The sequence below is a fragment of the Mugil cephalus genome, chromosome 14 (assembly GCF_022458985.1).
Source record: "Mugil cephalus isolate CIBA_MC_2020 chromosome 14, CIBA_Mcephalus_1.1, whole genome shotgun sequence".
Classification (NCBI taxonomy): domain Eukaryota; kingdom Metazoa; phylum Chordata; class Actinopteri; order Mugiliformes; family Mugilidae; genus Mugil; species Mugil cephalus.
In genome coordinates, this window is record NC_061783.1 from 24824368 (window position 1) to 24839749 (window position 15382).

The window sequence follows — 15382 nt, forward strand, 5'->3', positions numbered from 1 at the left end:
AACTGTCTGATACAGAAAAACTGATTAACATTTCATAAGTGGGATAAATAAAGAATTTTCTTGTATTAAGAAGACAAAGAGAACATTTTACCAGATTATACGAATGGAAAAAGACATGACGAGAGAGTCAGAGCATTTCCATAGAGAGTGACTTTGCATCAGCAGCGCCATGCTTCAGTGCTCTGGGAGAGTTTATAGTCCTGAGAGCTGAAGACTGGATGACTGACAGCTGTCCTTCATGACAACAGAAGCCACAGAAATCCTCCTCATCAAAAACATGACTTTGATCTGCGTCCTCATCTGGACTCTCCTCTGCTGCTGCTTCACAGGTAAAGTCCAGAGAATCAAACTCCTCTCCTCTATCAACATCCGTCCCTCTGAAATGAAGCCCACAAAACCATCAAGCTGCTTTATGTTTTTGTCTCTGTATCCTCAGAGTCCAGAGGCCAGGTCACAGTGACTCAGCCTGGATCAGTGAGTTCTAGTCTGGGAGGAACCGTCAACATCAACTGTAGAACCAGTCAGAGGGTTAATGGTGGCAACGATTTAGCCTGGTACCAACAGAGAGATGGAGGAGTTCCTAAACTTCTCATTTATCTTGCTAGCAGTAGAGCATCAGGGATTCCAGGTCGTTTTTCAGGCAGCGGATCAAACTCTGACTTCACTCTGACCATCAGTGGAGTCCAGGCTGAAGATGCAGCAGTTTATTACTGTCAGAGTTATCATGAGATCAACAGTCAGAGTGTGTTCACACAGTGAAAAAGCGTCGTACAAAAACCTCCCTCAGTCAGACTGAACAGAAACTGAAGTGACTGTTGCAGCAGTTATTTATCAGATCCAAAGTCAAAATTCTCTCCCTATTTTATGCATCCTATTAAACTGTGACAGTTAATGAGGAAAGCTTGGAGATTAACGAAAAACTTTCTCACTTAAATCCAACCGAAAGTCAAACTGAAGACACAGATCAACATCATAAATGTTTGTGATCAATAATCATTCAGTCATTAATATTAATTTCACTAAGAATGATCACATAGAGAATCTTCCAGAACCAAGTTGTTCACAAGTCACTGGATCAGTTTCCTAGCAGACCATCAATATCCTCCACATGTCATGATGTGAATATGTAAATATGTGGAGTATAAACAGTGAGAGGGAAACAGCATGATGCCATGTGTTGTCCAGCTGCAGCTGACTGACTCTGTGTGTTTGCATATGTGTCCTGCCTCTCTGCTCCCAGCCGTTAAGAGGCCAGTGTTGATCAGTGGCTGTCCAGGCCTTTCAGAGCCACTGACACGCCGGCAGCACAATGATGATGTCACTGACTCTACTGCTGGCCACCCTGGGGCTCCTTGTTCAGGGTGAGACTCTCTGCTGAAAACTTTGCTGCTTCAGGATGCAACCAGGTTGAGCACAATGATGGAGAAACACTGAAGCAAGCAGCATTCATCTTCTTCCATCTATTCTCCATCTTCAACAAATCATCCTCTTCTGTTTGGATTTTGATCATCTTTCTCCAAGCTGGATTTGTCTCAATAACTCTTCTCCTCTTTTTCATCTTTTCCAGGTTCATCAGGAGAAATCATCCTGACTCAGTCTCCTGGATCTCAGTCTGTTCTTCCAGGACAGTCTGTCAACGTTAAATGTAAAGCCAGTGAATATGCTGGTCAGAGCTCTATGCACTGGTACCTTCAGAAACCTGGAGAAGCTCCTAAACTCCTGATTTATTTTGTTTCATCTCGTCAGTCTGGAGTTTCAGATCGTTTCAGTGGAAGTGGATCTGGTACTGACTTCACTTTGACAATCAGTAGAGTTCAGACTGAAGATTCAGGAGTTTATTATTGTCAGCAGAGTTACAGCTCGTTCACACAGTGAAAAACCATCGTACAAAAACCTCCCTCAGCTGAAGAGGAACTGATAAACAGCTGAAACTACACAACAGAGGTTTGAATAATACAAATACAAATCTTAAAATAACACAAGCTTCAGCAACAGACTCATTCAACCCGCTGCTCTAAGGAACAATACAAGACATCGTTTCTCCCAACTGCAAAAAGACTCTACAACTCATCTACCTCTGTCAGAGCCACCATCACAGAACTGCACTAATCTACCTGACACCTTTGCAGTTCAAGTATATTGTATAGTCAAGTACTTATATGCATATATTATACCTATACTATGTATCATATCCTATCTTGTGTGTGTGTGTGTGTGTGTGTGTATATATATATACTTGGATTAATACATGTTTGCATATTATATAGTGTAGTTATGTACGTATACTCACCCTGCACATATGACACATTTGTGTGTATATCATTATTCTTATTCTTATTCTTCTTATTATTATTATTGTTATTATTACATGCTGATGCTGCTGCCATTATGAGTACCATATACTATTATATACTGGTATTATTATATATTCTTCTTATTATTGTTATATAATATCATATTATATACTATATATATTATACTACTACACCACTGCACCTGATCTACCTATGTATCTTGTATCTTGTGTTTTTTAAGTGTCCTTGTCCTATTCTGTGTTTTTATCTTTGCTTTTATTTTTATATCTCAGCATTTTATTCTATTGTATTTTATTGTATTCAAATACCGAACTGCTATGATGAGAAAGTAATCTATCTAATTATCCATCCATCCATCCATCCATCCATCCATCCATCCATCCATCCATCCATCCATCCATCCATCCATCCATCCATCCATCCATCCAGAAAAACCTTGTGAGTGGTGATTAATCAGACCTGTTCACAAACTGTGAGTGAGTTCCTGTAATTGTATGTAGTAATGTTCAAAACCTAATGAGTTGACAGTTAATGTACCAATGATCACATTACAGCAGCCATACTACAACTCACCTGGTTTGGACACATCAAACCTTCAGACAATGGCATGTACTGATGTCCCATCTTGACAGAGTTGGACCCTCTGTTCAGCCTCTGTAGGGTCCAGGTATCACCTCATACTACCAGTAGTGACACTGACCCTAGATAAATACAAAACTCTTCCTGTTTAGGAGTTCATGTTATTGCTGCCCCTCTAGTGGACCTGTTGGTAATCAACACCAAAGCAGATGAAGCTGACTAAAAACCTCCTCTACTACTGAACTGACCACATCAATATCTAGCTGATACTATGGTTCACACCAAATAAGTCCCTGTTGGAGTCACAAATCCAAAGGTTAGGATTGATTTGATTACTCCTGATCATGACTCAGTATGACTCAGAGGCCAGGTCACAGTGACTCAGCCTGGATCAGTGACCTCTGGTCTCGGAGGAACCGTCACCATCAACTGTAGAACCAGTCAGGGGGTTAATGATGGCAACTTTTTAGCCTGGTACCAACAGAGAGATGGAGGAGTTCCTAAACTTCTCATTTATTGGGCTAAAAATAGAGCATCAGGGATTCCAGATCGTTTTTCAGGCAGTGGATCAAACTCTAACTTCACTCTGACCATCAGTGGAGTCCAGGCTGAAGATGCAGCAGTTTATTACTGTCAGAGTCGTCATGAGATCAACAGTCAGTATGTGTTTACACAGTGAAAAAGCGTTGTACAAAAACCTCCCTCAGTCAGACTGAACAGAAACTGAAGTGACTGTTGCAGCTGGAAGCTACTGCAGAGACTGATACAGTTCACTGAACACACAAACTAGACGTTGGTTAAAAACTTCATACATCATCATATTTAACTGTGACATTTAAAAAGAAAAACATCTAAAACACATCTACTGATTAATGTTCAGTGTGTGTTATCATGGATAGTAGCAGATGTCTGTAGTCCAACTCATTATTAGTCTCTAATAGATAATTAGTTCAGATCAACTTTCAGTTTATTACATAACTTCATCATTGTAGTGAAATAAAACCTGAAAGAGTCAGAATGTTTCAGTCGTTAAAGAATGAAAAGTTAAATTCATAGAGAAAAACTCAAAGTTATTAAATTCTCTCAAATTAAAACTAAAACCCAAATGACTTGTAACCGGGGCAGCTCTACACCCCTGACCATACCTCAACGCCACTCTGGGACTTTCACCCAGAGAATAAAACACTGAATACAGGTTCTTATGTTTCAAGGAGAAAAGGAGCAGAGAGGTGAATTTCTAGTTGTGAACAATTTTAATTTTTATTTACAAGTAAATCTGACATCAGTTAAATAGGAGGAGGACTGGGCTTAAAAATAAGGCTGTATCACAAAAATATCTCTATATGCTAAAATGTCACAACACTGAAGTGTTTACCAGCACAAGGTGACTGTCAGAGAGGCCTACAGGGGTGGGGGAGTGAAGGGGAGAGGGGCCACCACCAGCACCTATCCGAAGGGGGGTCACACACACTGCAAAGCAAAAGACACAAATTATAACATAAAACATGCAAATAAAACTGAAATGAGGAAACGCTCCACCCAGTGAGCCACCACCTGCACACCTATGACTAGCCCACCTGTACTGGCACTGACAGAACCCCAGAACAGAATTAACTCAAAAAACAAAGAAACCAAGAAACAAAAACACTAAACCGACTAACTGGTCTGGGGAGAAAACAAAGCTCCCTTAACACAATTTATAATGAAAACACTAAATGAACCAAGGTAACCATAAGTACACAAAACATATTTTGAAAAAGGGGCAAAAGCAGCAGTGACTAGAGCTCATCTACAGCAGCAGGAGCCCACATCACTTCTCCGTTCCTGGAGTTGAACATTATACAGTCACACATCCACACATGACGAGCGCTGCACAGACAGGGGGAGGGAGCGCGGTGATAGTCCCCTTTAGTGCTCAGTCTCTCACCTATACAGATGCTAGGGAAGTACTAAGAGCATGTGCCAGAAATATGTTTGACAGAAAGACCAAGAGCATACTTTGACTAGACATTGTCATTCATGGAACAGATGCAGGGTCAGGAGAGCGTGAGGCAAAAACCTACCACTGCCTGCAGCTACATTTAAATAGAACCAGGAGGTGATAGCCTCACCTGTTGGGAATCACTGATTGGAGGGGGTGTGGCCCAACAGGCAGAGAAGGGAGGGGGAGCTCTACCCACCACAGATTTATTATTACATGTACTACAATTAACATTCTACACGAGGACATTCACTCATCACCAGAAACACTGATAAACACTGACATCCACAACCCACCTCCAGAATGTGGAACTCTTTCCTTCTGATTATTTATCCTCGTTTGTTATAAACTTCTTGAAAGTTATGTTCCTGTGTATTTGTGCTTTTTGTCACGGCCCATGAGCCAGGTCGTGACAACCTACAGAGCAAATCACTCTGTGGACAACGCCATCAACCTCAGCCTCCACCATGTGCTCCAGCACCTGGACCAGCCCAGCTCCTACGTCAGGGCCCTGTTTGTGGATTATAGCTCAACCTGCTACAGCTGCAGGTACCTCTGGATCTAAACATCAACAAGACGCTGGAGTTGGGCATGGACTTCTGTGGACACGCACCCTCACACCCCCCACTTCTCATCAACACCCCAGTACAGGTTTCTGGGCACCACCATCACCAGGGACCTGAAATGGGAGACACACTCATCCAAGCGGTCTCACCAGAGGATGTTTTTTCCTCAGGCCGCTCCACAAGATGAACGTCTCCCCCAACGTTCGTGCCCAGTTCTACAGAGCCACCATCGAAAGTGTCCTCACCTCCTCCATCACATCCTCTGCTCACACCAAGAACAGACTGGAACACATCGTGAGAACATCCAGTCATCTCCCGGCCTCCAACTGGAGCCTGTGTGTGTTCTACATCATGTCAGATCCAGGTAGAGGTCTTGAAGGATCTCGGGGGGCATCACACCCTGTTCACAACATCCCTGTTCACAACACTCCCATCAGATCAGGAGTCACCTAGAAAAGACTCCTGCAGCTGATTTAATGCTCTGAAAAGATGTTATGTGAAAGTCTAAAGGCCATAAACACCTTCTATACCCACTTTGAACCAGCTGATCCCACTACCTGTTCCAGACTCACTCAGAGTGTCTGGAAACAAGATGAGGACCTCTCTGCAATGTGTCAACCTCCAGATAACATCCCTGGGAGGTTTCTGTTGGACTGTGCAGACCAGCTCACTAAGGTGTGAGGTCTTTAACGTCTCTCTCTTCCAGGCTGTGGAGACGGTGTCCCTGTAAACAGCTTCCATCATCCCAGAGTCCAACTGTGCAGCAGTCAGGAGAATGAGTGACTATCGACCGGTGGCCCTCACTCCAATAGTTATGAAAAGCTTTGAACGCATGGTCATGGCCACATTAAGGAGAGGGTGGACATCAATGTGGACCCAGACCAGTATACATACGGGAAGAACAGGTCTGTAGAGGATGTCATTTCATCTGTCGTCCACTCTGCTCTCACTCACCTGGAGAGTAGAAACACCTACAGGCTGCTTTTCCTGGACTTCAGCTCTGCATTTAATACAACTGAACCACAGACTTTAGTCAACAAACTGCTGCTGCTTGGATTACCACCGTCCCTCTGGACCTGGCTACTGAAATGTCTGAAACAGACAAGTTCACTAAAGGTCGACTCACTAATCTGTTGACTGATTTAAAGAACTTTCCTTCAGTCAAACAGTTTAACATTCAAGTGTTTCCAAAACACTTAAGAAATCATCATCATCTATGATAAGTTTTTAGATTCATGGTAAAATTGAGACAAATGAATACTGGCATCAAAATTACTCATCATTCCAAACTTTCCATTTACAGAAACACCTGAAAAATTAATCAGCCTCCATTTAAAAAACCTGGTTAGTAACAGTGACATAAATCATTGTTTAAAAGAAAAATATCAGCAACACATGATAATAAACTGTGTTAGACATTATTGATAGATACTGTTCTAAAATATCATCACTGACTCATTTTAATAAAGAGTCAGAGCATTTCCATAGAGAGTGACTTTGCATCAGCAGCACCATGCTCCAGTGCTCTGGGAGAGTTTATAGTCCTGAGAGTTGAAGACTGGATGACTGACAGCTGTCCTTCATGACAACAGAAGCCACAGAAATCCTCCTCATCAAAAACATGACTTTGATCTGCGTCCTCATCTGGACTCTCCTCTGCTGCTGCTTCACAGGTAAAGTCCAGAGAATCAAACTCCTCTCCTCTATCAACATCCGTCCCTCTGAAATGAAGCCCACAAAACCATCAAGCTGCTTTATGTTTTTGTCTCTGTATCCTCAGAGTCCAGAGGTCAGGTCACAGTGACTCAGCCTGGATCAGTGAGGTCTGATCTGGGAGGAACCGTCACCATCACCTGTAGAACCAGTCAGGATGTTGATGCTGATATTGCATTATCCTGGTACCAACAGAGAGATGGAGGAGTTCCTAAACTTCTCATTTATCTTGCTGATCAATTAGAATCAGGGATTCCAGATCGTTTTTCAGGCAGTGGATCAAACTCTGACTTCACTCTGACCATCAGTGGAGTCCAGACTGAAGATGCAGCAGTTTATTACTGTCAGAGTTTTCATAGCATCAACAGTCAGTGGGTGTTCACACAGTGAAAAAGCGTCGTACAAAAACCTCCCTCAGTCAGACTGAACAGAAACTGAAGTGACTGTTGCAGCTGGAAGCTACTGCAGAGACTGATACAGTTCACTGAACACACAAACCAGACGTTGGTTAAAAACTTCATACATCATCATATTTAACTGTGACATTTAAAAAGAAAAACATCTAAAACACATCTGTTGATTAATGTTCAGTGTGTGTTATCATGGATAGTAGCAGATGTCTGTAGTCCAACTCATTATTAGTCTCTAATAGACAATTAGTTCAGATCAACTTTCAGTTTATCACATAACTTCATCATTGTAGTGAAATAAAACCTGAAAGAGTCAGAATGTTTCAGTCACTATTAAAGGATGAAAAGTTAAATTTATAGAGAAAAACTCAAAGTTATTAAATTCCCTCAAATTAAAACTAAAACCCAAATGACTTGTAACCGGGGCAGCTGTACACCCCTGACCATGCCACAACGCCACTCTGGGACTTTCACCCAGAGAATAAAACACTGAATACAGGTTCTTATGTTTCAAGGAGAAAATGAGCAGAGGTGAATTTCTAGTTGTGAACAATTTAATTTTTATTTAGAAGTAAATCTGACATCAGTTAAATAGGAGGAGGACTGGGCTTAAAAATAAGGTTGTATCACAAAAATATCTCTACATGCTAAAATGTCACTCCACTGAAGTGTTTACCAGCACAAGGTGACTGTCAGAGAGGCCTACAGGGGTGGGGGAGTGAAGGGGAGAGGGGCCACCACCAGCAGCTATCCCAAGGGGGGTCACACACACTGCAAAGCAAAAGACACAAATTATAACATAAAACATGCAAATAAAACTGAAATAAGGAAACCCTCCACCCAGTGAGCCACCACCTGCACACCTATGACCAGCCCACCTGTACTGGCACTGACAGAACCCCAGAACAGAATTAACTGGAAAAAAAAAACATAGAAACCAAGAAACAAAAACACTAAACCGACTAACTGGACTGGGGAGAAAACAAAGCTCCCTTAACACAATTTATAATGAAAACACTAAATGAACCAAGGTAACCATAAGTACACAAAATATATTTTGAAAAAGGGGCAAAAGCAGCAGTGACTAGAGCTCATCTACAGCAGCAGGAGCCCACATCACTTCTCCGTTCCTGGAGTTGAATATTATACAGTCACACATCCACACATGACGAGCGCTGCACAGACGGGGGGAGGGAGCGCGGTGACTAGTCCCCTTTAGTGCTCAGTCTCTCACCTATACAGATGCAAGGGAAGAACTAAGAGCATGTGCCAGAAGTATGTTTGACAGAAAGACCAAGAGCATACTTTGACTAGACATCGTCATTCATGGAACAGATGCAGGGTCAGGAGAGCGTGAGGCAAAAACCTACCACTGCCTGCAGCTACATTTAAATAGAACCAGGAGGTGATGGCCTCACCTGTTGGGAATCACTGATTGGAGGGGGTGTGGCCCAACAGGCAGAGAAGGGAGGGGGAGCTCTACCCACCACAGATTTATTATTACATTTACTAGAATTAAAGTACATTTTAGCTGGTTAAAAATGATTGTGAAAACATATTTAATACACACATATAATTCATTAGTTTCCTGAACTGAGACACTGATCCTCAGACTGTAGCTGCAAAGTGATAAAACCTGATGTTTACCTGTAGTTGATGAATTAGATCTAAAGATTAAATGTGACTGTGATGAGATGCATTCAGGAAATATTAAAAAACAAGATGATGATAATGTTGTTGAAGAAAGAACAGAGACAAAGTATTTGACTTGAAGAAAAAACTTTATTGTGTTGAAACATGAAAAACACGAGAAGCTGAAGAATAATGATGTTGAGTTGGTCTCATGGTAGAAATAAAGAGACAGAGAAAAGCCAGAGAGCAGAGAGAGAGTGAAAGCAGTGTGAGAGTCCCAGTGAGTCAGGTCAGGACTGGGAACACTGGTCTCTCCTCAGTGTCTCTGAGAGCGGAGTCTGGGAGCCCTGGCTGGCCTCACAGGTCACAGAGACCACCTTCCTCCACTGGTCTGCAGGGAGCCTCAGGGTGCTGCTCCAGCTGTAGTGGCCGTCCTTCTGCAGCACCCCGGGGCTCCTGCTCTGCTCCCCGTTGCTGATGCTGCTGCTGCCGTCCACCTTCCAGGACAGACTCCAGTCTGAGGGGAAGCCCTTGTTGGCCAGGCACATGAGCGTGGCCTTCCCCTGCTGCAGCTCCTCCACGGAGGGAGGCAGCAGCGTCAGGGAGGGGGGGACTCTACCCACTGCAGAGACAGAGACACAGAAAACTCAGACAAACTGGGAGTTTGGGTGAAGCTGCTCTTCAGTCTTTCACTTCCCTCTCTCAGCTCGGTAACCGTGGCAACAGACAGGCATCACTGCTGAACCACGGCAACAGACAGGTTTCAGGACTAAAGAGGAAACTAAGAAAGAGGCATTTTGTTCCTCTGGTGTCTTCATGTTTCATCTACAAACTACTAATTCTCACTTTGACTCTTTAAAACACATTTGACACGAAGTGAAAAATGTCACGTTTCTCTTCTTTTACAGGATCTTAACAGTTTCTAACAGAAAAGACCTCGATGGTGTGTGTTTGCTTTGCTTCTTCAACATGAACATTGTCAACCACTGAATTCCACATTAAAACTCCTCAAATGAATCCAACTCAGACATCATGCTGTTTAAATAGAACAGTGAGCTTTTAACAGATTGAGATCTACAAAATATGAGCCATGAAAAATTTTGAGAAAGATCCAGTGAAATCGAGGAGAAATGTTTTGTCAGCTGTTTGGTCTAAACTTTAAAAAGATTGGAGCAGATTTTCTTCAGAGAGGAAACTTTAGTTTAGACGTTAAAAACAACATAACAGTAAAATTAAATCTCTTTTGAGACAAAATGTTGAAGTGAAGCAGATTTGAGTTCGAAGACATAATGTCACTCATTACTGAACCTCCCAATTAAATGAATAACAACGAGCAGAATAAATGTTTCAGTAACATCTATAGCTATGAAATAAATGACAATAAATCTAGATTTGGGTTTTTAAATGAGTCAAATGTACTTACAGTTAACTTCCAGTCTGGTTCCTCCACCGAACGTGTACCACAGTGATACAAACTCATTGAGGCGCCGTACAAAAACCTCTGACTGTAGAGAGACACGGCTCTCTGACTCTGAAACAAACTAACTCAACTCAATGATTCACTGTTTGGATCATTGTGAAAACTGGAAATAACACAGAGCAACAACATGACTGAATTTAGACTTTTATTTACAGTTAATTTCATGTTAAATTACTTTTAAAATGTCCCATTGACTTTCATTGAATTTTGTGACAGAAATGTTGATAGAACTGGTAATATGATAACATGCACATGCAAGACATTTTATTCATTCATACAGATAAAAACCCAAATGTATAGAATATTGATATAACTACAGATCAACACTGAGAACTGACTGATCTAAAAAAAACTGATTCAAAAATGAATGGACAATAAGAGATATTTTAAAAGAAGATACATATTAAAGTGAAATTGTAAAATCTTTCAACAAGTTCCTGATCAATCCAAAAACGAAGTGATTGATCCATTGATCAACATCATGATCAGAGTGATCCAAGTCCCTGTTGGAGTCACTGAGAGCATTTCCATAGAGAGTGACTTTGCATCAGCAGCACCATGCTCCAGTGCTCTGGGAGAGTTTATAGTCCTGAGAGTTGAAGACTGGATGACTGACAGCTGTCCTTCATGACAACAGAAGCCACAGAAATCCTCCTCATCAAAAACATGACTTTGATCTGCGTCCTCATCTGGACTCTCCTCTGCTGCTGCTTCACAGGTAAAGTCCAGAGAATCAAACTCCTCTCCTCTATCAACATCCGTCCCTCTGAAATGAAGCCCACAAAACCATCAAGCTGCTTTATGTTTTTGTCTCTGTATCCTCAGAGTCCAGAGGCCAGGTCACAGTGACTCAGCCTGGATCAGTGAGGTCTGGTCTGGGAGGAACCGTCACCATCAACTGTAGAACCAGTCAGAATGTTCATGTTTACAGCTCTATCCACCGTTTAGCCTGGTACCAACAGAGAGATGGAGGAGTTCCTAAACTTCTCATTTACTGGACTAATCGTAGAGAATCAGGGATTCCAGATCGTTTTTCAGGCAGTGGATCAAACTCTGACTTCACTCTGACCATCAGTGGAATCCAGGTTGATGATGCAGCAGTTTATTACTGTCAGAGTGTTCATAGCATCAACAGTCAGTGGGTGTTCACACAGTGAAAAAGCGTCGTACAAAAACCTCCCTCAGTCAGACTGAACAGAAACTGAAGTGACTGTTGCAGCTGGAAGCTACTGCAGAGACTGATACAGTTCATTGAACACACAAACCAGACGTTGGTTAAAAACTTCATACATCATCATATTTAACTGTCACATTTAAAAAGAAAAACATCTAAAACACATCTATTGATTAATGTTCAGTGTGTGTTATCATGGATAGTAGCAGATGTCTGTAGTCCAACTCATTATTAGTCTCTAACAGACAATTAGTTCAGATCAACTTTCAGTTTATTACATAACTTCATCATTGTAGTGAAATAAAACCTGAAAGAGTCAGAATGTTTCAGTCACTATTAAAGGATGAAAAGTTAAATTTATAGAGAAAAACTTAAAGTTATCAAATTCCCTCAAATTACAAATGAAACGTTAATGACTTATTATTACATTTACTAGAATTAAAGTATATTCTAACTGGTTAAAAATGATTGAAAAAAACATATTTAATACACACATATAATTCATTGGTTTCCTGAACTGAGACACTGATCCTCAAACAGTCGCTGCAAAGTGATAAAACCTGATGTTTACCCGTAGTTGATGAATTAGATCTAAATATTAAATGTGACTGTGATGAGATGCATTCAGGAAATATTAAAAAACAAGATGATGATTATGTTGTTGAATAAAGAACAGAGACAAAGTATTTGGCTTGAAGAAAAAACAACTTTATTGTGTTGAAATATGAAAAATACGAGAAGCTGAAGAATAATGATGTTGAGTTGGTCTCATGGTAGAAATAAAGAGACAGAGAAAAGCCAGAGAGCAGAGAGAGAGTGAAAGCAGTGTGAGAGTCCCAGTGAGTCAGGTCAGGACTGGGAACACTGGTCTCTCCTCAGTGTCTCTGAGAGCGGAGTCTGGGAGCCCTGGCTGGCCTCACAGGTCACAAAGACCACCTTCCTCCACTGGTCTGCAGGGAGCCTCAGGGTGCTGCTCCAGCTGTAGTGGCCGTCCTTCTGCAGCACCCCGGGGCCCTGCTCTGCTCCCCGTTGCTGATGCTGCTGCTGCCGTCCACCTTCCAGGACAGACTCCAGTCTGAGGGGAAGCCCTTGTTGGCCAGGCACATGAGCGTGGCCTTCCCCTGCTGCAGCTCCTCCACGGAGGGAGGCAGCACCGTCAGGGAGGGGGGGACTCTACCCACTGCAGAGACAGAGACACAGAAAACTCAGACAAACTGGGAGTTTGGGTGAAGCTGCTCTTCAGTCTTTCACTTCCCTCTCTCAGCTCGGTAACCGTGGCAACAGACAGGCATCACTGCTGAACCACGGCAACAGACAGGACAACATTTCAGGACTAAAGAGCAAACTAAGAAAGAGGCATTTTGTTCCTCTGGTGTCTTCATGTTTCATCTACAAACTACTAATTCTCACTTTGACTCTTTCAACACATTTGATTCGATGTGAAAAATGTCACGTTTCTCTTCTTTTACAAGATCTTAACAGTTTCTAACAGAAAAGACCTCGATGGTGTGTGTTTGCTTTGCTTCTTCAACATGAACATTGTCAACCACTGAATTCCACATTAAAAGTCCTCAAATGAATCCAACTCAGACTTCATGCTGTTTAAATAGAACAGTGAGCTTTTAACAGATTGAGATCTACAAAATATGAGCCATGAAAAATTTTGAGAAAGATCCAGTGAAATCGAGGAGAAATGTTTTGTCAGCTGTTTGGTCTGAACTTTAAAAAGATTGGAGGAGATTTTCTTCACAGAGGAAACTTTACTTTAGAGAGTAATTACAAAATAACCTTCACATTGAATTTCTTTTCAGACAAAATGTTGAAGTGAAGCAGATTTGAGTCTGAAGACATAAAGTCACTCATTCTAGAATCACTGCAATTAAATGAAATGACAACGAGCAGATCAAATGATTTAGTAATGTCTACAGGTATGAAATAAATGACAATAAATCTAGATTCAGGTTGTTAATTGAGTCAAATGTACTTACAGTTAACTTCCAGTCTGGTTCCTCCACCGAACGTCCACCACAGTGATACAAAGTCATTGAGGCGCCGTACAAAAACCTCTGACTGTAGAGAGACACGGCTCTCTGACTCTGAAACAAACTAACTCAACTCAATGATTCACTGTTTGGATCATTGTGAAAAATGGAAATAACACAGAGCAACAACATGACTGAATTTAGACTTTTATTTAGAGTTAATTTATGTTAAATTAATTTTAAAATGTCCCACTGACTTTCATTTATTTGTAAGACAGAGATGAGAAACTGTAAAACTATGAAATATCATGACACATTCAACAATTTATGCAAATATCAGACTTATAAAAGAAAAAATATGAAATAAAAATGAAGTCCAGGTATATTCTTGATCCGTACTCTGATAAATTGACTTAGAAAAACAAGAAAAAGAGAAGGAATCAATTTTGAATCAATCTATGATGTGAAAAGTGAAGCAAAGATCCTGCAACAAGTTCCTGATCAATCCAAAAATGAAGTGATTGATCCATTGATCAACATCATGATCAGAGTGATCCAAGTCCCTGTTGGAGTCACTCAGAGCATTTCCATAGAGAGTGACTTTGCATCAGCAGCACCATGCTCCAGTGCTCTGGGAGAGTTTATAGTCCTGAGAGTTGAAGACTGGATGACTGACAGCTGTCCTTCATGACAACAGAAGCCACAGAAATCCTCCTCATCAAAAACATGACTTTGATCTGCGTCCTCATCTGGACTCTCCTCTGCTGCTGCTTCACAGGTAAAGTCCAGAGAATCAAACTCCTCTCCTCTATCAACATCCGTCCCTCTGAAATGAAGCCCACAAAACCATCAAGCTGCTTTATGTTTTTGTCTCTGTATCCTCAGAGTCCAGAGGCCAGGTCACAGTGACTCAGTCTGGATCAGTGAGGTCTGGTCTGGGAGGAACCGTCACCATCAACTGTAGAACCAGTCAGAATGTTTATTACAACAACTACTACTACTACCACTATTTAGCCTGGTACCAACAGAGAGATGGAGGAGTTCCTAAACTTCTCATTTATCGGGCTAGCTATAGAGCATCATGGATTCTGTATCGTTTTTCAGGCAGTGGATCAAACTATGACTTCACTCTGACCATCAGTGGAGTCCAGACTGAAGATGCAGCAGTTTATTACTGTCAGAGTGTTCATAGCATAAACAGTCAGTATGTGTTCACACAGTGAAAAAGCGTCGTACAAAAACCTCCCTCAGTCAGACTGAACAGAAACTGAAGTGACTGTTGCAGCTGGAAGCTACTGCAGAGACTGATACAGTTCACTGAACACACAAACCAGATGCTGGTTTAAAAGTTCATACACATCATAATCTGCATCTGTCAGCATTACGTTTTACATTGAGTACATTAATATAACTAATCATGTTTAGCAGATACTCAATTTTTATTTAAACCTGACTTTAAATCCATCAACCTCTCATCCTTCCCAACATCATAAACTCAGGTCATATGATGATGATGTTGTTTTACATTTCACAAAACCTTCATCTTCCAT

General features: G+C 41.4%; 3 gene segments (V, D, J or C); 2 read left to right on the forward strand and 1 right to left on the reverse strand.

Moving 5' to 3' along the window:
- Positions 1-277: 277 nt before the first annotated feature.
- LOC125019779 lies at positions 278-759 on the forward strand. The segment is given in 2 exon segments: positions 278-329; positions 437-759. Coding segments are annotated over 2 exon segments (375 nt in total).
- Positions 760-1180: 421 nt separating this feature from the next.
- Positions 1181-1875, forward strand: LOC125019781. The segment is given in 2 exon segments: positions 1181-1361; positions 1568-1875. Coding segments are annotated over 2 exon segments (360 nt in total).
- A 7451-nt stretch (positions 1876-9326) lies between these two features.
- On the reverse strand, positions 9327-10771 carry LOC125020345. The segment is given in 3 exon segments: positions 9327-9811; positions 10616-10671; positions 10760-10771. Coding segments are annotated over 3 exon segments (393 nt in total).
- Positions 10772-15382: the final 4611 nt, after the last annotated feature.